The 22,396-nt window shown below is 46.3% G+C and overlaps 1 protein-coding gene across 3 annotated transcripts in view; it reads left to right on the forward strand.

Moving 5' to 3' along the window:
• LOC139268671 (uncharacterized) overlaps window positions 1–22,396 on the forward strand; it is a 97,211-nt gene that overhangs the window by 36,058 nt on the left and 38,757 nt on the right. For 2 of the 3 annotated variants that reach the window (XR_011594080.1, XM_070887207.1), the window contains exons 10-12: window positions 409–559; window positions 9,301–9,393; window positions 18,349–18,513. Coding sequence is in view for 2 of the 3 variants with exons in the window: in XM_070887207.1 (XP_070743308.1) it covers window positions 409–559; window positions 9,301–9,393; window positions 18,349–18,513 (409 nt within the window). In the remaining variant the exon portion in view is untranslated. The remainder of the gene's footprint in view (window positions 1–408; window positions 560–9,300; window positions 9,394–18,348; window positions 18,514–22,396) is intronic. The other variant, XM_070887208.1, reaches the window with a different exon arrangement.

A 22,396-nucleotide genomic window follows, 5' to 3' on the forward strand; every position in this document is an offset into this window, starting at 1 on the left:
GGACAGGGGTAACTTGCACCTTGCTCAAATTCCAGTTGAACTTATGTCTGATTGGAAAAGCTTACGTCTGAATGGACACTCGTGAGTTAGGAGAGGAGAGGGGAGATCGGGGAAGGAAAGGAGTAAATGGTTAAGTAAGTTGTCCAATCCCTCATCTGTGCCCAGTTACAGTGGTGGAAATTGAACTCATTGCTTCTGGAGTAAAAAAGTGGAGAATTGGCTAATGTTTCTGCTACTATTTGCTATCATAAGAAGAATAGCCACTTGATTGAGGTACCAGAGGACTGGCAAACCCAGAGAATTCTGCAATGAATAAGTGCTTTTAGGAAGGAAAGGGAGAATCTCTGGGAAGAAAATGTAAAACTGATGTCAGAAGCTGAGAAATTCCATGTGTATTCATTTCTGCAGATATAGAGCTATGTTTGATATCCTCCCAATGCCCTGGGATTGGCCAGTGGAAGTCAACTATCATGAAGCAAAAGCATTTTGTACATGGAAAGGCAATGGATACCGCCTCCTAACAGAAGCTGAACATCATCTAATACGTTCTGGCAGTCAGGTATTCAGTCAAGTCCATTTCAAGAATTGAGTAGTGTATTTTAGAGATGCATTTACAGTCATGAACACCTATAACTGAAACTCCAAGGGGCAATACTGCATAAAATTGGACCGAAAGAGACCCTCGTTTCAAACCACGTACCATGTGTAACCATCAGTCCTTCTGGCTCTTCAAGTCTCCACAATCTTCCTTTTTTAATGAAGGAAAATGTCACAAGGGGATTAAGTTCATGCCAGTGTTTGATGTTATATTTGGCTTGGAAGAAGTGTCAAAGCAGCCATGCATCATTTTCATCATGATCATGTCACGTGCAAGCGATACAATGATGTCTTTCAATCTGGCTTACATCGTGTATCATACTTTTTACAAACAAAAATAGGATCGCCAAACACTTTGTTAAAAACCCTTCAAGGACACCTTAAACACCCTTTAAAGTCTCCTTGCACAGCTCCTCTGATGGCTCAGTAGGAAATACAGTGCCGTGTTGGGAGCGAAATCACGTAATCAGGAAGGTCCCAAGTTCAATCTCAATTTGCGTTGTGAGGTGATCCAAGCCATGTTGACAAGGGGGCACAACAACTGGGACCTTGTGATAGGGTGGAAAATAATCTGCCAGGGTTCCTGCTTCTGGGCTGCTTTCAAAGACCTAATAACGGGACAATGGCACAAGGCAGTTCCTCACTGGGAATCCTTCATCGGAATCTTGGGACAGACCAAGGATTGGTACCTTTACCCAGTAAACCATCGGGAAATCAGAACAGGCCAGGAATTGGTACCTTTACCCAGTAAACCATCGGGAAATCAGAACAGGCCAGGAATTGGTACCTTTACCCAGTAAACCATCGGGAAATCAGAACAGGCCAGGAATTGATACCTTTATCTAGTAAACCATCGGGAAATCAGGACAGGCCAGGGATTGGTGCCTTTACCCAGTAAACCATCGGGAAATCAGGACAGGCCAGGGATTGATGCCTTTACCCACTAACCCCGCAGAACTACTCACTCAGAAGGACAACTTCTGTTGCATTTGCAAGACTTACTTTGTGGAGTGCTTTAGTGTTTAGCGAGGTTGTTGATCCAGTGAAGTTTTGCACCTGTGGGCTGACAGTTGGTTAATTGGATATTGTAACATTTAATTGTAACATTCGGGTACTGAGTGTACTAAGTGTAACAAGTTTTGATCAATCCAATACAAGGCCCTCTGTTTACAACCAGCACACGTCTTCTAATCTTTGCCATGAATATGTAACCCGAATTCCTTCTGTATGCATTTGTGTGCACATTTAGCCTGCTGTCTCCCTTTTTTCTCTTGGCCCCCCTTGGGTCCTTCCCTCTTGTCTCCTCCCATTCCTGCCAACCAACCATGCCACCTTTTACTTCTCTCCTATTGGGTACTTTACACACCCTAATCCCTACCTCCAACCCATCACTACACCTCTGCTTTCCTACTCTCCTGTCCCTACTCCAGACATGAATGCCCCTTGTATAAGCCAACAGCTACCCCCTTGGGCCTGTCTTGGAATTCTCTGAAAGGTCCATTGAGTCACCCATCGCTGCTTCCTTACAAGCAGCAACTCCAAATGCCCCATCCTCCTCTCTTGCCAATCTTCCCACCCAGCACAGCTGCTGGGGAGAACCTGACCAACCTCCATCCCATCTAGCTCAGCCACCCACCCACTACTATCCCATGTATTGTGCCGGTGGATCAATCTCTGTTCCTCTCGGCATTTCTCTCCAGAGTGTCCGTTCATTCATGAACAAGGCCTTTGCCATCCAAACCTATTGTAGGCAATTACATTGACAGTTAGGCTTTGACTGAAATATGGCTCCCATGCTAGTCATTCCCCTGGTATGGTCCCTAACTTTCCACCTTCAAGTTCAAGGGGAGCATACTTGAGCATGTCTGGTGCACAACTGGTGTAGCCATCCATTACCAGACTTGCCTGGACCACATCAGTCAGCCTCAGTCTCCTCTACCCACTATTCCAGTATCGTCATGCAGAGCAAGAATAACCCCTTACTTCTTTTCTTCACTACTAACCGTTATCTTAAATTCTTCTCTCCTGGCCCTCCACCCTCACTTCCAACAAGTACGAGGAGCTTGTGGATTTCTTCGTCACTACGGTTGAGAGCATCCAGTCAGCTACCTCTGCTGCTTTCCCCCTTCCCCTTTCTCACAAATCCAAACCTTCTTCCACACTCCCTCCTGCTCGAACCCTGAAGCCCCACCTCTCTCCCATTTCTCTCACATCCTCCCTCATGTCCTCTCCAGACATATCTCATCCAAGAGACCCAACTCCTGCTCTCTTGAACCCATACCCACTAAACTTCTGATCACCCAACTTCTCTTCCTGGTTCCCATTCTACCTGACATTATAAACAGTCCCCTCTCCTCGGGTACTGACCCTCTCCCTTTCAGAATTGTCGTCATCATCCCCTCCTCAAAATACCAACCCTTGATCCATCTGCCCTAGCAAACTACTGACCCAGCTCTAATCCCTCTTTCCTCCCAAGACCTTGAATGTGTTTTTGCATATCCATGCCCAGCTTTCGTGGAACATCTTGTTTGAATCTCTAGAACTAGATTTCCGCCCCTGTTATCTCACCATAATGGCCCCAACCAAAGTCACAAATGACACATGGGGATAAAAAGAACCCGTACAGGTGCATTGGGCCGAATGGTGACCTCCTGTGCTGTAAGATCCTATACCATCCTCTGTGACCTTGACCATAGTGCATTATCCCTCCTTGTTCTCATTAACCTCTATTCAGCCATTGACATGGCCGACCATCCTCTCCTCCATTGTCCTTATTTGGTTCCAGTCGTACCTAACCGATCGTAGACAGAGCATCTCCACCAATGCCATCTCTTCCCACCCCCACACCATTACCTCCGAAGATCTATCCTTGGCCTCTTCCTCTTCCTCATCTACATGCTGCCCCATGGAGACACCATCTGCAGACACAGGATCAACTTCCACATGTATGCCAATGACATCCTGCTCTACCTCTCCATCATCTCGCTCAATCCCTCGACTTCCTCTGTTGTCAGACTGCTTGTCCGACCTCCAGCCTTGGATGAGTTTCAATTTTCTCCACTAAGCACCGGTAAGACCAAAGCCATTATCTTCAGCCCCACCACATACCTCCCTTTCCACCAAATCTATCCCCCTCTCTGACCACTGTCTATGCTCCAGAATTTCTTCCCTAAACCCCTTTGCCTCCCTTTGTCCCTCTCCTACTTTGAGACCCTCCTGAGAACCCATTCCATTCACCAAATTTTGGTCAATCCTTCTGGTATCTCCTTTTTTGCTTCGGTGTCCATTTTTTTGCTTCGCCTCTGTGAAGTGCCTTGGGATTTTTTTTTCTGTGTTAAAGGTGCTATATAAATGTACACTGTTATTGTATGGTGACTCGTTTTTGCAAATGCACATATGTGGATTCTACGGGCCCAAGTTTCGAGCCGCACCTAGAATGGCGCAGTTCCGACCTGGACACCCGTTTTTCGCGCCACAAAGTGCGCCTAAAAAAACCCTCCATATTCTCCACCTCTCTGCAGGTCCCCTGGCCCTCGGCGCAGCGCAGCAGGAGCTGTAGGGGGCGGAGCCAGGTCCCTGCGCTGAAAACAGTGCCGGGACCTCTGCACATGCGCGCTACAGTGGGCACGCAAGTGCAGTAGCTCCAGGCGCCCAAAACTGTGGGAGGGGCCGAAGCACGCAGCCCCTAGCCCTGGCCCAATGGCCTCACTGGGGCTGCGTGAATAAGGCTCCTCCCACGGCCAGCTCCTGCTTCCTCCCGACCCGACTCCCGCTCCCCCCCCACCCGCCCCCGGACTGGACCCGACATCCGCTCCCCCCCCCACCCCCGGACCGGACCCGACACCCGCTCCCCCCCGCCCCCGCCCCCAGACCGGACCCGACACCCGCTCCCCCCCCCCGCCTCCAGATTGGATCCGACCTGACCTCCATCTCCCTCCCTCCCTCCCTCCCCCCGACCCGACCCGAACCGACCTCCCTCCCACACCCCCCCGACCCGACCCAACGCCACCTACCTGTAAATCTGGTGCTGGGGACGGGCCCTGCCCGAAGTCTCGGGCCCGGCCCGTTCAGCTTCCCTCCCCCTCCTCCTTCCCCCCCACCCCCCCAATCTCCTCTCCCCCCCTCACCCCCCCAATCTCCTCTCCCCCCCCACCCCCCCCAATCTCCTTCCCCACCCCCCCCAATCTCCTTCCCCACCCCCCCAATCTCCTCTCCCCCCCCACCCCCCCAATCTCCTTCCCCACCCCCCCAATCTCCTTCCCCCACCCCAATCTCCTTCCCCCCCCAATCTCCTTCTCCCCTCCAATCTCCTTCTCCCCCCAATCTCCTTCTCCCCCCCAATCTCCTTCTCCCCCCCAATCTCCTTCTCCCCCCCAATCTCCTTCTCCCCCCTCCCAATCTCCTTCTCCCCCCCCAATCTCCTTCTCCACCCCCAATCTCCTTCTCCCCCCCCAATCTCCTTCTCCCCCCCCAATCTCCTTCTCCCCCCCAATCCCCTTCTCCCCCCCAATCTCCTTCTCCCCCCCATCTCCTTTTCCCACCCCCCATCTCCTTTCCCCTCCCATCTCCTTCCCCATCTCCTTTCCCCCCATCTCCTTTCCCCCATCTTCTTTCTCCCCCTTCTCCCCTTTATCCCCTTCTCCCCCCTCCCCCCTTCTCCCCATCCCTCCCCCTTCTCCCCCATCCCTCCCCCTTCTCCCCCATCCCTCCCCCTTCTCCCCCCATCCCTCCCCCTTCTCCCCCATCCCTCCCCCTTCTCCCCATCCCTCCCCCCTCTCTTCCATCCCTCCCCCTTCTCCCCATCCCTCCCCCTTCTCCATCCCTCCCCCTTCTCCCCATCCCTCCCCCTTCTCCCCCTTCCCTCCCCCTTCCCTCCCTCTGCTCCCCGCCTCTCTCCCTCTAGCCCCCTCCTCCACCTCCCCTCGCTGTCAGAAACACAGACACTGACAGACAGAGAATGAGAGACACACAGACAGACAGAGAGATAGAGACACTGACAGAGACACACTGGGGGGGGGAGGGGGGGGGGCATCCAGCATGCTGTTGGACGGCTCCCAGTGCTGCAGTCGGTAAGTAGAAAATGTTTTATTTATTGATTTAAAAAAAAAATTATTTCTTATAAATTTTTTTTTTATTGATTTATTGGTTGATTTATTGATGTATTTATCATTTATTATTGATGATGGCTCTTTATTTGTAAAACTGAGGTGTTTAATGTTTGTAAACTTCCCTTTAAACACCCCCCCCCACCATTCCCTACGCCTGATTTGTAATCTACGCCTGATTTTCTAAAGTATAGACAAGGTTTTTTCGAGCGTACAAAAATCTTCACTTACTCCATTCTAAGTTAGTTTGGAGTAAGTTTTCACTCACGAAACTTTGAAATCAGGCGTAAGTGGCCGGACACACCCACTTTTGAAAAAAAATTCTGTTCCAAAGTGAAACTGTTCTAACTGACTAGAACTGAAGCAAACTAAATGACGAGAATTCCAATTTCTAAGACACTCCGTTCTACACCAGTTGCTCCTAAAAATCAGGAGCAAATCATGTGGAAACTTGGGGCCAGGGTGTGGACAAGATGAAGCTCAGCTATAATGCCCTCTGTAGGCTTCCAAAATTCATTATCTAGCCCTATGCAGGAAAAGTTGAGGTATGTAAGAGCAGCTTGTGCCTTTAGAATCACACTGCACCTTCAGGAGATGAAAGAGAAAATTCGAGGGGAGGGGGAGAAGCGAAATTAAGTATGGTGCATTCTCTAATAGTTGATTTCACTGGCCTGTGCCATTTTCCATTGCTAGTTACAGCAGTAGCTGGCCTATTGCATAGATCCATGCGCAATGTAAGGTGGGATATGGGATCGGGCTGTAGGAATGGGAATCCTCAGCTGTATCTCACCATTATGGCTGAATCCTAAGGTACTTAGCCTAGAAAAAACAAGGTTTGGCAAATTGTTTACAGCAAAGTGTGGGTTGAATGTGACTGAATATGTTGTTTATATTTGGGGGATGAGAATAAAACCCTGCAAAATATGTAAAAATGATGACCAAACAACCCTGATCACTGATTTAAAACTCCCTTGGCCAAGAAATGTAGACATAGGGACTGAAATTGGGTTGTGCCCCATTTGGGGGCGGTAACTGAGGTGAGGCGGGAGCTCCTGAACCCGGCACTGAAGTCCCGTCCCAGCTGCGAAATTGGAGTTACCCCCGTGTAGGGGGTAGTGGGTCTGTCAGCTCGCCTTCCCTGACCCAGAGTGGTTGCGAGTCGCTCCCACTCCCTGGTTCTCGAGCTTGGATTTATTAATCAGGGTGTGATAAAGTGCAGCAGACAACTGTTTTGTGCAAAGAAATGTATGGTTTTTATTCAAGAAGAATGAATACACCTTTTATTAAAAACTGAGAAAACTTATTGCTTTAAAATGAGAGAAACCTTATCACTTTAAATGAGAGGAAACTTATCACTCTAATGAGGAATCCTTTACTAAAATACAAGAGAATACACAGCAGTACAATACGTCCCATCTCCCAATTCCCCTTTCTATCTAAGTTAGGCTCTGGGGCTTCAGGAACTATGCTCACCAATCCTTCCGTGACAGTCGGTAATGGGTCGCGGTTTCGGGGTTCATTGGATTTTGTCGATTCGGCGAGCTGTACCCCGAACGTAGGAGAGAACTTCTTGTTGCGTGTTCCTCAGTTGGGTGGTGTCCGCTGATGCAGTAGGGCACATATTAGATCTATGGGGTAAGTACCCCACTTTCTTCCTTCAGCAGTAGGTTTTAAAGTTCTTTTAGGTAATGTTTTGCCCATTGGTAACTCAGGGATAGCTTGTAGAGTGGAAACAGCTTGTGAATCTTCGGGTTTTCATCGGGTTGACTTCAGATTTGAAATTGTTGGTCGCGGTGGCTCAATATTACCAATTTGGTTGCTGGTAATATCTTGGTGGTTGTTTCGTGAGCCTCTTGCTGCCGCAGAGTGCTTGGCGTCCTGGTTGCTTGCGATGCTGTCTTGGTTGATGTTCTGAAGAACCAGGTTAACGAAGCTGATGTGCTGATCTTGAAGTCTGCTAGGTCTGAAGCATACGAAGCTGGTGTAGAAGCAAAGTGCAGCCCTGGCTGTAAAAACAGGTCTTAATTATACTTTGAGAGGCTTCCTTATCTGTGCCCCAAATCAATCTTGGTTCTTTATTTAAGTTTTGCAGCCCAGCTAACTGAAACTTGATTAAGTGGTTTTAACCTGGCATTGATAGACTTTTCTGAGCTGACCAGCTCTTGTCAATTGCTGGAATTATCTGTCGGAATCGAGTCGCAATTGTTAAAGTTAGTTTCTGGAGTCAAGTTGTCTGCCTGGGTCCGAACTTTCTATGCAGGCCGGAAAAAGTGATTAGTATTATGCATGCGTTGGATGGGTTTTTGTGCCTGGGCTGAAACTGTACGCCTTGGATCAATTGTTAAAATGTAAATGTCTTCTAGGGACAGGTTTCGAGGGTAAACAGTTCCCCAGACAATTTGATTAACTCCAATCCAAACTGGCCTTTTAGAGGTTGAATCCACCCCTTTTCTTGCAGACCCAACATTCACCCTTTAAAAATCCCAAACTTGGTTAAAACTCATAGATTACTTCCATAAGCATTTTAGGATCCCAAGCTTTCTGTTTAATAGTCCCAAATACGAATTTCCTTTTCAATGAGTCCAAACACTGATTTCCACGAATTTTGGAATCTTGTACCCGAGAGGAAGTGGAGACAATGTCAGATGCTCCACTTCCTCTCGGGGGCGGGAGCGGGGTGGTGAGCATGTGAATTTTCCAGCGCTAGGCGGAGCACAGGGCTCTTCCCTCCCGTTAAAGGGGAGGGCACGCTGGGAGCTCTGCAGTGGGGTGAGCGGCCACCACAACGCCACCGGGGAGCGGGGTGCCGTGGCCACAGCCCGGCACAGAAGCCAGACCAGTAAGTCGTCAAAAAATAAATGGTGATACGCACCTTCCCTTTACTTTTCGCCCCGCGAGTGGAGTGTGGCCTGGTTCGCGACCGTGAAGCTGGCATGAATATTGCCTGCGGCGGCCTCATACAGTCCTACTCAATTTCCACCACGGGATGAAAATGGGTCGCTGCGCACGCCAATGATGTCTTCATTGTTGGCACAGTGGCCCGGGACGCTACCGGTGGGAGCGGGGCACTGCCGGTTTGCATCTCCGCTAACTACCATGTCATTTCGCGGGAGACGGCAGCATGCGCCTCCCCCCACCCCCCAGGCAAGAAATCATTTTCGCCTTGTTAGCATCCCGCGGGGTCACTAACGGGAGGCGCAAAGGATGTGATCAGCTAATAGGCCAGGGATTGAACTTGGGACTTACCCAGTCTATTGGACAGTGCCATACCAATGAAGTCAAAATATAATCCATATATTTTCTTGAATATCAGGCTTTGTCTTTGCATAATTACTATTGTCACTTTGTGGGCAGCACCTCTGATCGTCTGAATCACTTCAAATTGGGCTCAGTGGAGGAATTGTGAGTTTGGACGTTAGTGTAAAACGGGCCATAACAGGCGGCTGATCTAATATCGCCCGTTTTATACTATCGCCTAAAGTCAAAATTATCCCAGTGATTCCTTCTTCGATGGGTTTTGGATTTCTATTGGCACCATAGCCTAAATACTGACTCAGTACAGTGTCGTCCTAACAATATTCCAATATGCTCTTCATAGAAGCCTTTGGGAGATGACATTACTTCTGATCCAATATTTTGTGATGATTTACGGGAGAAATGTAACATCAATATGGCTTTTGGATCTCCGACGGTAAGTGATATTTTTTGCATCTTTCCTTACCGCTGCCATACACTGTGCTGTTGGTTTCAGATATTGGTATCCATCAATACCGCAGGTCCCTTTCCTGTGTTGTGATCTGTACCCTAGGTCAATTTGTTTATTTTCCTTCTCTAGTTTCATTATGTGGCATTTGTCCATGTTAAATGTTTTTTGTCACTCATCAGCCCAGCTTCCCAATCTATCCAGATCCTGGTTTGCCTGTTCCCTATTTTTTGAATCCCCATCCCCAATTTAGTGTCATCTACAAATTTAGACAGTCTCCAGCTCCAACTCTTTTCTATCCACCGTGAACAGCAACGGACCCAGCACTGACCCCTGTGACATTCTACTAGCGACTCCTTTCCATGTTGAATCAGCTTCATCCACATCCATCTTTTCCTTTATCTAGTTTAGCCAATAATCAGTTCATTTCAGAGCCTACTATTCAAATGCTTTCCAACCTTGTGACTAATAATCTGAGTGGCACATTATCAAAAGCCTTGCAGCAATCTAAATATATCGCAGCCACAGATATCCCATTGTCAACACATCCATCATTTCCTTGAAGAAATCCAGCATATTTCTTAGGCAAGACCACCCTTCCATTAATCCATGCTGACTTCCTTTTACCAGACCATACCATCTAGGTGTTTCATTATCCCTTCGTTCACAATGGTTGCTAATAATTTACTCAAAACATGTGCTTGGCAGTAATTCTGTGGTTTGTCCCTATTCCTCTTTTTAAAGTTAGTGGCAGAGACATGATCAATTCCATTAGCCTTTTTTTTTAAGTATGCATGTGGTGTATTTGGATTTTCAGAAGGCATTTGATAAGGAATATATTGTGGAGAAATGTGAGGTTATCCACTTTGGTAGGAAAAATAGAAAAGTAGAATATTTTTTAAATGGTGAGAGATTGCAAAATGTTGGTATTCAGAGGGACCTGGGTGTCCTTGTACACGAATCACTGAAAGTTAACATACAGATACAGCAAGCAATTAAGAAAGCAAATGGTATGTTGGCCTTTATTACGAGTGGATTTGAATATAAGAGTAAAGATGTCTTACTGCATTTATATAGAGCCTTGGTGAGACTACACCTGGAGTATTGTGTACAGTTTTGGTCTCCTTTCCTAAGGAAGGATATATTAGCCATAGAGCGACTGAACTGAAGCCAGACCGATTCCTGGGATGGGGGATTGTTCTATGAGGCAAGATTAAGTAGACAAGGCCTATATTCTCTAGAGTTTAAAAGAATGAGAGGTGATCTCATTGAAACATACAAAATTCTTACAGGGCGTGACAGGGTAGATGCAGGGAGGATGTTTCCCCTGGCTGGAGAGTCTAGAACCAGGGGTCACAGTCTCAGAATAAGGGGTCAGCCATTTAGGACTGATATGAGGAGAAGTGTCTTCACTCAGAGGGTGGTGAATCTTTGGAATTGTCTACCCGAGAACTGTGGATGCTCAATCGTTGAGTACATTCAAGACGGCGGCGGCAGTCGGGAGCAGCGTCGAGGAGGTTCGTTGGTGAAGCCTATAAAAGGCACAGCAGGGAGTCCGGGGCCCAGCGTCGGTGGCAGTCGGGAGCAGCGTCGAGGAGGTGCGTGGAGAGGCCTATAAAAGGCACAGCAGGGAGTCCGGGGCCCAGCGTCAGCGGCAGTCAGGAGCAGCGTCGAGGAGGTCCGTTGGTGAAGCCTATAAAAGGCACAGCAGGGAGTCCGGGGCCCAGCGTCGGTGGCAGTCGGGAGCAGCGTCGAGGAGGTGCGTGGAGAGGCCTATAAAAGGCGTACTTGTGCAACTACAGGGAGAAGGCAAAAAAGAAGTAGAAAGAAACAGAAAGGTGACGTCACAGCCAAGGGGGTAAGTGATTGGCTGGTGATTGGTGAGTAGTTTTTCTTTTTTCTCTTCTATAACAGTGAGTAAACTTTAGCATTGTTGTTGCCTATCTAAGGGTTAAGTCATGGCAGGACAGATCGGCCACATGTTATGCTCCTCCTGTACCATGTGGGAACTCAGGGACGACTCCAGTGTCCCTGACAACTACGTGTGCGGGAAGTGTATCCGCCTCCAGCTCTTGACGGACCGCGTTGCGGAGTTGGAGCTGAGGGTGGATTCACTCTGGAGCATCCACGATGCTGAGAATGACGTGAGTAGCAGATGTAGTGAGTTGGTCTTATCACAGGTGAATGGTCCACAGCCAGATAGGGAATGGAAGACCAGCAAGAAGAGCAGTGCAAGGAAGGTAGTGCAGGGGTCCCCTGTGGTCATCCCCCTGCAAAACAGATACACTGCTTTGAATACTGTTGAGGGGGATGACTCATCAGGGGAAGGCAGCAGCAGCCAAGTTCATGGCACCTTGGCTGGCTCTGTTGCACAGGAGGACAGGAAAAAGAGTGGGAGAGCGATAGTGATAGGGGATTCAATTGTAAGGGGAATAGATAGGTGTTTCTGCGGCCGCAACCAAGACTCCAGGATGGTATGTTGCCTTCCTGGTGCAAGGGTCAAGGATGTCTCGGAGCGGATGCAGGACATTCTAAAAAGGGAGGGAGAACAGCCAGTTGTTGTGGTGCACATTGGTACCAACGACATAGGTAAAAAAAGGGATGAGGTCCTACGAAACGAATTTAAGGAGCTAGGAGCTAAATTAAAAAGTAGGACCTCAAAAGTAGTAATCTCGGGATTGCTACCAGTGCCACGTGCTAGTCAGAGTAGGAATCGCAGGATAGCTCAGATGAATACGTGGCTTGAGCAATGGTGCAGCAGGGAGGGATTCAAATTCCTGGGGCATTGGAACCGGTTCTGGGGGAGGTGGGACCAGTACAAACCGGACGGTCTGCACCTGGGCAGGACCGGAACCAATGTCCTAGGGGGAGTGTTTGCTAGTGCTGTTGGGGAGGAGTTAAACTAATATGGCAGGGGGATGGGAACCAATGCAGGGAGACAGAGGGAAACAAAAAGCAGACAAAAGCAAAAGACAGAAAGGAGATGAGGAAAAGTGGAGGGCAGAGAAACCCAAGGCAAAGAACAAAAAGGGCCACTGTACAGCAAAATTCTAAAAGGACAAAGGGTGTTAAAAAAACAAGCCTGAAGGCTTTGTGTCTTAATGCAAGGAGTATCCGTAATAAGGTGGATGAATTAACTGTGCAAATAGATGTTAACAAATATGATGTGATTGGGATTATGGAGACGTGGCTCCAGGATGATCAGGGCTGGGAACTCAACATCCAGGGGTATTCAACATTCAGGAAGGATAGAATAAAAGGAAAAGGAGGTGGGATAGCATTGCTGGTTAAAGAGGAGATTAATGCAATAGTTAGGAAGGACATTAGCTTGGATGATGTGGAATCTATATGGGTAGAGCTGCAGAACACCAAAGGGCAAAAAACGTTAGTGGGAGTTGTGTACAGACCTTCAAACAGTAGTAGTGATGTTGGGGAGGGCATCAAACAGGAAATTAAGGGTGCATGCAATAAGGGTGCAGCAGTTAGAATGGGTGACTTTAATATACACATAGATTGGGCTAACCAAACTGGAAGCAATACGGTGGAGGAGGATTTCCTGGAGTGCATAAGGGATGGTTTTCTAGACCAATATGTCGAGGAACCAATTAGGGGGGAGGCCATCTTAGACTGTGTGTTGTGTAATGAGAGAGGATTAATTAGCAATCTCATTGTGCGAGGCCCCTTGGGGAAGAGTGACCATAATATGGTGGAATTCTGCATTAGGATGGAGAATGAAACAGTTAATTCAGAGACCATGGTCCAGAACTTAAAGAAGGGTAACTTTGAAGGTATGAGGCGTGAATTGGCTAGGATAGATTGGCAAATGATACTTAAGGGGTTGACTGTGGATGGGCAATGGCAGACATTTAGAGACCGCATGGATGAACTACAACAATTGTACATTCCTGTCTGGCGTAAAAATAAAAAAGGGAAGGTAGCTCAACCGTGGCTATCAAGGGAAATCAGGGATAGTATTAAAGCCAAGGAAGTGGCATACAAATTGGCCAGAAATAGCAGCGAACCCGGAGACTGGGAGAAATTTAGAACTCAGCAGAGGAGGACAAAGGGTTTGATTATGGCAGGGAAAATGGAGTACGAGAAGAAGCTTGCCGGGAACATTAAGACGGATTGCAAAAGTTTCTATAGATATGTAAAGAGAAAAAGGTTAGTAAAGACAAATGTAGGTCCCCTGCAGTCAGAATCAGGGGAAGTCATAACGGGGAACAAAGAAATGGCGGACCAATTGAATAAATACTTTGGTTCGGTATTCACTAAGGAGGACACTAACAACCTTCCGGATATAAAAGGGGTCAGAGGGTCTAGTAAGGGGGAGGAACTGAGGGAAATCCTTATTAGTCGGGAAATTGTGTTGGGGAAGTTGATGGGATTGAAGGCCGATAAATCCCCAGGGCCTGATGGACTGCATCCCAGAGTACTTAAGGAGGTGGCCTTGGAAATAGCGGATGCATTGACAATCATTTTCCAACATTCCATTGACTCTGGATCAGTTCCTATTGAGTGGAGGGTAGCCAATGTAACCCCACTTTTTAAAAAAAGGAGAGAGAGAGAAAACAGGGAATTATAGACCGGTCAGCCTGACCTCAGTAGTGGGTAAAATGATGGAATCAATTATTAAGGATGTCATAGCAGCGCATTTGGAAAGAGGTGACATGATAGGTCCAAGTCAGCATGGATTTGTGAAATGGAAATCATGCTTGACGAGTCTTCTGGAATTTTTTGAGGATGTTTCCAGTAGAGTGGACAAGGGAGAACCAGTTGATGTGGTATATTTGGATTTTCAGAAGGCTTTCGACAAGGTCCCACACAAGAGATTAATGTGCAAAGTTAAAGCACATGGGATTGGGGGTAGTGCATTGACATGGATTGAGAACTGGTTGTCAGATAGGAAGCAAAGAGTAGGAGTAAATGGGTACTTTTCAGAATGGCAGGCGGTGACTAGTGGGGTGCCGCAAGGTTCTGTGCTGGGGCCCCAGCTGTTTACATTGTACATTAATGATTTGGACGAGGGGATTAAATGTAGTATCTCCAAATTTGCGGATGACACTAAGTTGGGTGGCAGTGTGAGCTGCGAGGAGGATGCTATGAGGCTGCAGAGTGACTTGGATAGGTTAGGTGAGTGGGCAAATGCATGGCAGATGAAGTATAATGTGGATAAATGTGAGGTTATCCACTTTGGTGGTAAAAACAGACTATTATCTGAATGGTGACAGATTAGGAAAAGGGGAGGTGCAACGAAACCTGGGTGTCATGGTACATCAGTCATTGAAGGTTGGCATGCAGGTACAGCAGGCGGTTAAGAAAGCAAACGGCATGTTGGCCTTCATAGCGAGGGGATTTGAGTACAGGGGCAGGGAGGTGTTGCTACAGTGGTACAGGGCCTTGGTGAGGCCACACTTGGTGTATTGTGTACAGTTTTGGTCTCCTAACCTGAGGAAGGACATTCTTGCTATTGAGGGAGTGCAGTGAAGGTTCACCAGACTGATTCCCGGGATGGCGGGACTGACCTATCAAGAAAGACTGGATCAACTGGGCTTGTATTCACTGGAGTTCAGAAGAATGAGAGGGGACCTCATAGAAACGTTTAAAATTCTGACGGGTTTAGACAGGTTAGATACAGGAAGAATGTTCCCAATGTTGGGGAAGTCCAGAACCAGGGTTCACAGTCTAAGGATAAGGGGTAAGCCATTTAGGACTGAGATGAGGAGAAACTTCTTCACCCAGAGAATGGTGAACCTGTGGAATTCTCTACCACAGAAAGTTGTTGAGGCCAATTCACTAAATATATTCAAAAAGGAGTTAGATGTAGTCCTTACTACTAGGGGGATCAAGGGGTATGGCGAGAAAGCAGGAATGGGGTACTGAAGTTGCATGTTCAGCCATGAACTCATTGAATGGCGGTGCAGGCTAGAAGGGCCGAATGGCCTACTCCTGCAGCTATTTTCTATGTTTCTATGTTTCTAAGACAGAGATCACTAAATTTTTGGATATTAAAGGAATCAAGGGATATGAGGATAATGCAGACAAGCCGAGTTGAGGTAGAAGATCAGCCATGATCTTATTGAATGGTGGAGCAGGCTCGAGGGGCTGAATGGTCTATTCCTGCTCCAATGTTCTTATCCAGTCCTAGTCGCTTGCTTTCCTTTGTTTTCATCAGTCTATCAGAAACCATCATATCTGCAATCTCTAATTTGTTTTCGTACATCCTCTATTCTCCCCCCTCCCCGCCCACCTTTCAACAGAAACTCACCAGCTCTACCAAGGAGACTGTCCATGGGCTTCACTGTGATCACAAATAAGAATTAATTTAGTCTGGTCACTTGATATCATGTCACCTTTGGGGACCTTTCAATGGCCCCACCATTTCATTTTCAGAATGCTTGCTGTGGTTATATTTATCAAGACAATTGCCACTGTTTTTAGTATTCCCGTTTATACTAATGTCATTTTCTATTTCTCTTCTGGCCAATTTCTTAACTTCCTTTACTTTGTTCTTCTATTCATCTCAATCTGCTGCAATACTTGTAGCTTTATACCTTAAGAACAATTTATTTTTTTGCCCATATTCCCTGCATTATTATCTATTATCCCATTGGCCTTTCCCTCCATTACCCTATTTCCATAGTGCTATTTATCTATTCTGCGTTTCTAAACATGAGCCATTTTGCTGTTGTGATTTTCCCTCTAACAGTGCTGCCCGGTCCAGTTTCCTGAGCTCACCCTCAAAATGAGCCTTTCATAACTTGACTGTTTCTATTGTGCTCATTCTATTTTCCATTTTTAGTCTAACATTTAACTCTACTATATTGTGGTCACTATTGCCATGGTGGGGCCACTACAGATATAACATTAATAAGAACATATGAATTTATTTTAAGCCTTTAGACACAGCAAGCCTTTTTGTTTAAACTGAACCCCACCTATCTGTCTCCTCAATATAAGCTTCAATATTTTTATATATCTCACATCTTCAGAAATGCATCTAATCAACCCAATAATGCTATTTTTTTGATTTGTGTCCACTACTATTGAGACCCTTTTCCACAATCAATCGCATGCCTGGATCAACATTGTCAATTTTTTTCATATTCTTGAAAACTTCGAATTTGTCACCTTAACGTCCACTTTTCCGAAAGAGAACAAACCTCATTAATGCCGATTTCCACATAATTTGAATTCCTGCCAGCATCTTGGCTGCTCACCCCTGTACCTTCTCAAGACTAATGATGACCCGGATTTTGCAGTGGTAATGATAAATTGTCAGCGCTCGCTGTCGTTACCCCTCTGAAACTGACCGTAACTTCAGGAATTAGCACATGAGCAAATAAACACGGAAATCCTGAAGTTGTGATCAGTCATTCCCTGCTCTGCCATAGGCTGTGCTGTGGAAATCCTCATAACCAACAATCAGTGAAATCAGTTGAACTGACGAAAACGTTCCCTTTTTCCACTCCAGTATTGCTGTTAAACACCCCATTAACAGCTAAGCTTTGTTGGAATAGATGTAACTAGGGTTTTAATGCCATATTGACTGCTGAACAACACTGGCCCTGAAAAATTAATTTATGTCAAATTTCTCCAACATTATAAAAATGACTAGATTTTAAAAATAATAAAAAATATTTGTTTTTAAAGTTTGTATATGATATTTCAGCTTCTACCTTAACTTCATGTGTATGTCTCAATTTTTATTTCGCCCTCTGTAAATTTTTTAAGAAGTGAATGATAATCAGTGTTTTTTATTTCATGGTTTGTCGTCTGTGAGAATTCTTCAATGTGATTGGCCGCTTAGACAACTTGATGACATCACTGCTAATGTACACTGGGGATCCTCTTTTGACAGCACGACAATCAAGGTCGAGAAAGCTAAAGTTTTTGCCACCAAGATCGCAAGATCTTTGTGGGCAGCGTTCTTTGAGGTCAATGGTGGTCGGCGTCGCTTCGCCACTGACCGCAAATTCTGAGCCGATATTGTTTCTATGATTAGGTGACTACACTGTATACAGTACTCCAGATGAATAGGTGAAATTATGATCAATCAAAAAGGGATGGGTTTGTTGGATTAAATAGCCTTTTCTGGTTCCTAATTTTGTTTAGGTTCTCATTTCAGAAAGAGGTAACAAAATAGCATCTTGGTGATGAATTGATTGCGATGCCCTTATGCCCAGTTACTCACGATTGATTTTCAACTTCCCTCTGAAGCAGCCTAGCATGCCATCCAGTTGTATCAAACCACTACTGCTCACCATCACCTTCTCATGGCAACTTGGGATGGGTAATAAACGTCAGCCTTGCCAGCGACTCCCATTTCACGTGAATGAATAAAAATACACTCTAGTACCATTAAAATCACAATCATAACATTTTGTTTTCAAGATTATTCCAATATTATATCTGAAGCATAAGAACATAGGATGCATAGAAAGTACAGGGCAGGAAAAGACTGCAGTCCACCAGGCCTGTCCCAAAAACTAATACCCCTCAATCGACCGTTATCCCAATTATCTGCCCAATGCTCGCTTAAATTGTTCCACACCACCGGCCTCCCTGGGCAGGTCTGTAGCACATGTTGACCACCTTCTGTGCAAAATAGGAAAATATAATCTTTCTGTGCACTTTCCTTCTTGAGCTGAAGCCACAACCCCCACAGTTTGTGGCAATTGTGAAGACATTATCTGGGATCAAATTATCTATCCCTTTAAAAATCTTGACTATTTGAATAATATCCCCCTTGCGCTTTCTTTTTTCAGAGTAAACAATTATAAGCTCTTCATCTCCACTTGAAGGTTCAGATACATTAAGCTAGGTATCAGTTTGGTTGCCCTTTTCTGCACCACTTTCAATGCCTTGATAACTTCTCTGTAGTACAGTGATCATAATAGTTCAGCAGAAAGTGTACATTGTTGTTCTTTATGTTCTCTGCAGCCTGTGACTATGTATGCACCCACTAAGGCAGGCTTTCATGATGTGTTTGGCAATGTCTGGGAATGGACAGAAGATCATTTTAATGGGCTTCCAGGATTTGAAAGCTTTTACCTGTACGATGACTTCTCCAGCCCCTGTTTTGATGGCAGGCATACAATGATTCTGGTAAGATTTGTGCAATACTTTCCATGTTTCTGTGGGGTCCATTTTAACTCAACATGTCCTGCAGGAACCCTGTGGGTGGCCAGTTAAAAACAACCGGTTACTTACCTGCTCAATCCTGACCATTTCCAATATTAACCTGCAGGGTTTCAAAGGTGTTTGAGGTGCTTCTGGAAAGCAGACGGATTCTCATAAATTTACACATGTTGGGCTATAGGAACCCGATGCAGTTTTAATCGGGGCCTGAGGAAACTGCCACGGCTTTCCTGATGGACAGAATCAGGACTGCAGATAGATGAGGCCCTTTAGGTAAATCTTAAACTTTTGTTTGTGGGACCAGGAAGAGCAGGCATGCTCCTCCAGGCACCATAAGGAAAGGTGCAGCCTCACCTGCCCCAGACTCTTCCCTTCCCCCACCCCACTCCCACTCTTCCTTCCATCAAGAACCTCTCGAAAACCTCTCCTCCTCTCGAGGCCTCGGCCAGTGCTGTTGCAAAGCCAGATGTTAAAGGGGTTGAACTTCCATGGGGGTTCGCCAGATCGCCTGCCATCATTTCAGCTGAAGAAACGTAGAAACATAGAAAATAGGTGCAGGAGTAGGCCATTCGGCCCTTCGAGCCTGCACCACCATTCAATGAGTTCATGGCTGAACATGCAACTTCAGTACCCCATTCCTGCTTTCTCGCCACACCCCTTGATCCCCCTAGTAGTAAGGACTACATCTAACTCCTTTTTGAATATATTTAGTCAATTGGCCTCAACAACTTTCTGTGATAGAGAATTCCACAGGTTCACCACTCTCTGGGTGAAGAAGTTTCTCCTCATCTCAGTCCTAAATGGCTTACCCCTTATCCTTAGACTGTGAACCCTGGTTCTGGACTTCCCCAACATTGGGAACATCTTTCCTGCATCTAACCTGTCTAAACCCGTCAGAATTTTAAACGTTTCTATGAGATCCCCTCTCATTCTTCTGAACTCCAGTGAATACAAGCCCAGTTGATCCAGTCTTTCTTAATATGTTAGTCCCGTCATCCCGGGAATCAGTCTGGTGAACCTTCGCTGCACTCCCTCAATAGCAAGAATGTTCTTCCTCAAGTTAGGAGACCAAAACTGTACACAATACTCCAGGTGTGGCCTCACCAAGGCCCTGTACAACTGTAGCAATACCTCCCTGCCCCTGTACTCAAATCCCCTCGCTATGAAGGCCAACATGACATTTGCTTTCTTAACCGCCTGCTGTACCTGCATGCCAGCCTTCAATGACTGATGTACCATGACACCCAGGTCTCGTTGCACCTCCCCTTTTCCTAATCTGTCACCATTCAGATAATAGTCTGTCTCTCTCTTTTTACCACCAAAGTGGATAACCTCACATTTATCCACATTATACTTTATCTGCCATGCATTTGCCCACTCACCTAACCTATCCAAGTCACTCTGCAGCCTCATAGCATCCTCCTCGCAGCTCACACTGCCACCCAACTTAGTATCATCCGCAAATTTGGAGATACTACATTTAATCCCCTCATCCAAATCATTAATGTAAAATGTAAACAGCTGGGGCTCCAGCGCAGAACCTTGCGGTACCCCACTAGTCACTGCCTGCCATTCTGAAAAGTACCCATTTACTCTTACTCTTTGCTTCCTGTCTGACAACCAGTTCTCAATCCATGTCAGCACACTACCCCCAATCCTATGTGCTTTAACTTTGCACATTAATCTCTTGTGTGGGACCTTGTCGAAAGCCTTCTGAAAGTCCAAATATACCACATCAACTGGAAGAGCTGTGGAAGCTCCAGAAAACCATGATATAAACACTGTTTTTTCCAGGATTTCTGTGGCTTTTACACCAAAGTTACGGCAGGTGAACGGGGACACCATCTGTGGAAAGTCACCCCCGGGACTTTCATTTGAGTAGCCCAGTTGACTCGCCTTTCAATTGACCCTCTCTCTTGCTTAGCACCTCCTAGGTGACAACTGACATTTCTTAAACTGTCTCATTTTAAGAAATGTGAAAAGCTTCTCGAGAAGTAAACATTGAAGGTAGCCACCCTCTTCTTCATAAGGAAGTATTTGAGGCTGAGTTGATTAACTCGTTCAATAAGGAGCTGAGTAAATATCTAGCTGGGAATGAGATTTGGCGATTTTAGGGATAAATGTAGACTGAAATGATCATGATGGTCATCTGGGGTGGGGTGGAAGGAAGGTTTGCTATGGAGAGCAACGGGCAAGGGTTACATAGTGGCGATGTGAAGATGGATAAATATACAGTTGGTTGATAATATTTGGGAATTACAGAGGATGTACACAGACTTTCCCCGAGGTGATAACTGAATGTGGCAGAATGCAAGGATTGATGACATTCAACTGCCACTTGAAAGTAAAGACTCTTTCAACCTTGATAGGGAAGCCAAATGAGTAAAGAGCAGTGGTGTCATCCTTGTCTCAGTGGTAGCATTCTTGCTTCTTAGTCAGAAAGTTGTGGGTTCAAGCTCCACTTCAGAGACTTGAGCACATAATCCAGGCTGACATTTCAGTGCAATACTGAGGGAGTGCTGCATTGTTGAGGTGCCGTGTTTTGGATGAGCCGTTAAACCACGGCAGCGCCTTCCCTCTATATGGACGTAAAAGATCCCGTGACATTATTCAAAGAACAGCAAAGGAGTTCTCCTGATGTCCTGGCCAATATTTATCCCTGAACCAACATCTCTAGAACATATTGGGCTCAATTTTCCCTGGTCATTTGTGCCATTTTTTTGGCAGGCGCCGTTTTTTCTGCCGTATTTATTTTTTTCCAAGTTTTCCCCTGAGATCTGCGCTGACGTAACTGACTTAGTTACGATTTTTCTAGGCCAGTTTGTTTGAAGTTCCCTCATATATGCGCTGGTTTTTTCAATTGTTCAGTTTGGCCAACATTTTTTTCTCTTAGGTTGGCGTATCTGGCCACTCCCGAAAAACCTTCTGGTGAGTTTAAGAAAACCATCGCACATTCACAAATAAGCGCTGAAAGACGCCATTGTTTTCAAATCGAAGATTTTGGAGGGAGTCAAGAACATTGTCAAAATCAATAAAAAAGTTCAACTTTTTTTTACCTGTCAACGTAGAAATGTAAACTTGTTGGATTTCAGAAGTTTTCTCATTTTTTTACTCACTCATACGCCAACAGCGAACATCTTGAAGCAGGGCTGGAGGGTCGTAGGTTTGGCCGGCAGAATCGGCCTCGCGCCCGGACACAGCGGCTTGGGGGTCGGCTACAAAACAAGCCGTGGAGGGGAGGGGGAGGAAAGAGAGAGAGCAAGGTGCCAATCGGAAGGCTTGGAGCCCAGGGAGGGGGAGGGAGAGAGATAAGTCACTCCAATTATTAAAGGCTGGGGGGGAGAAGAGGAGAGAGAGAGAGAGGAGAGAGAGAGGAGAGGAGAGAGAGAGAGGTATCCATTGGAAGGCTTAGAGCCTGGGGAGGGGGAGGGAGAGAGAGAAGTCACAAGGCTCGGGGAGTGTGGTAGGGGGGAGGAGGAGAAGTCACAAGACCTTTGGATGTGGTCCATTCAGACAGACCTGGAGAGATACAACTGCGAACCTGTGCTGCCTGCTTTCCTGCCATTATGAGCTTCTTTCAAGGTTAAATTTAAATATGGGGGCAATACTGAAAATGCCATACCTTGTGTGAGCCTTCTGCATTATGGTGCTACGTAGGAGACAATTGATTCGACTTCATCGCATCAGGAACATCAGAGCCTGTAGGGTTCTGGGTAGGAGGCCTTACCCACCTTGGGTATATCGAGACAGGTGTTTGTACCTCCACCTGAGTGATGCAGACTGTGTCAGAAGGCTGTATTTTCCGCAAAGAAATTGTCAGTGAGATCTGTGAGTTGGTCAAAGCAGACCT

Source organism: Pristiophorus japonicus, chromosome 8 (genome assembly GCF_044704955.1).
Source record: "Pristiophorus japonicus isolate sPriJap1 chromosome 8, sPriJap1.hap1, whole genome shotgun sequence".
In the NCBI taxonomy this organism is placed as follows: Eukaryota; Metazoa; Chordata; class Chondrichthyes; family Pristiophoridae; genus Pristiophorus; species Pristiophorus japonicus.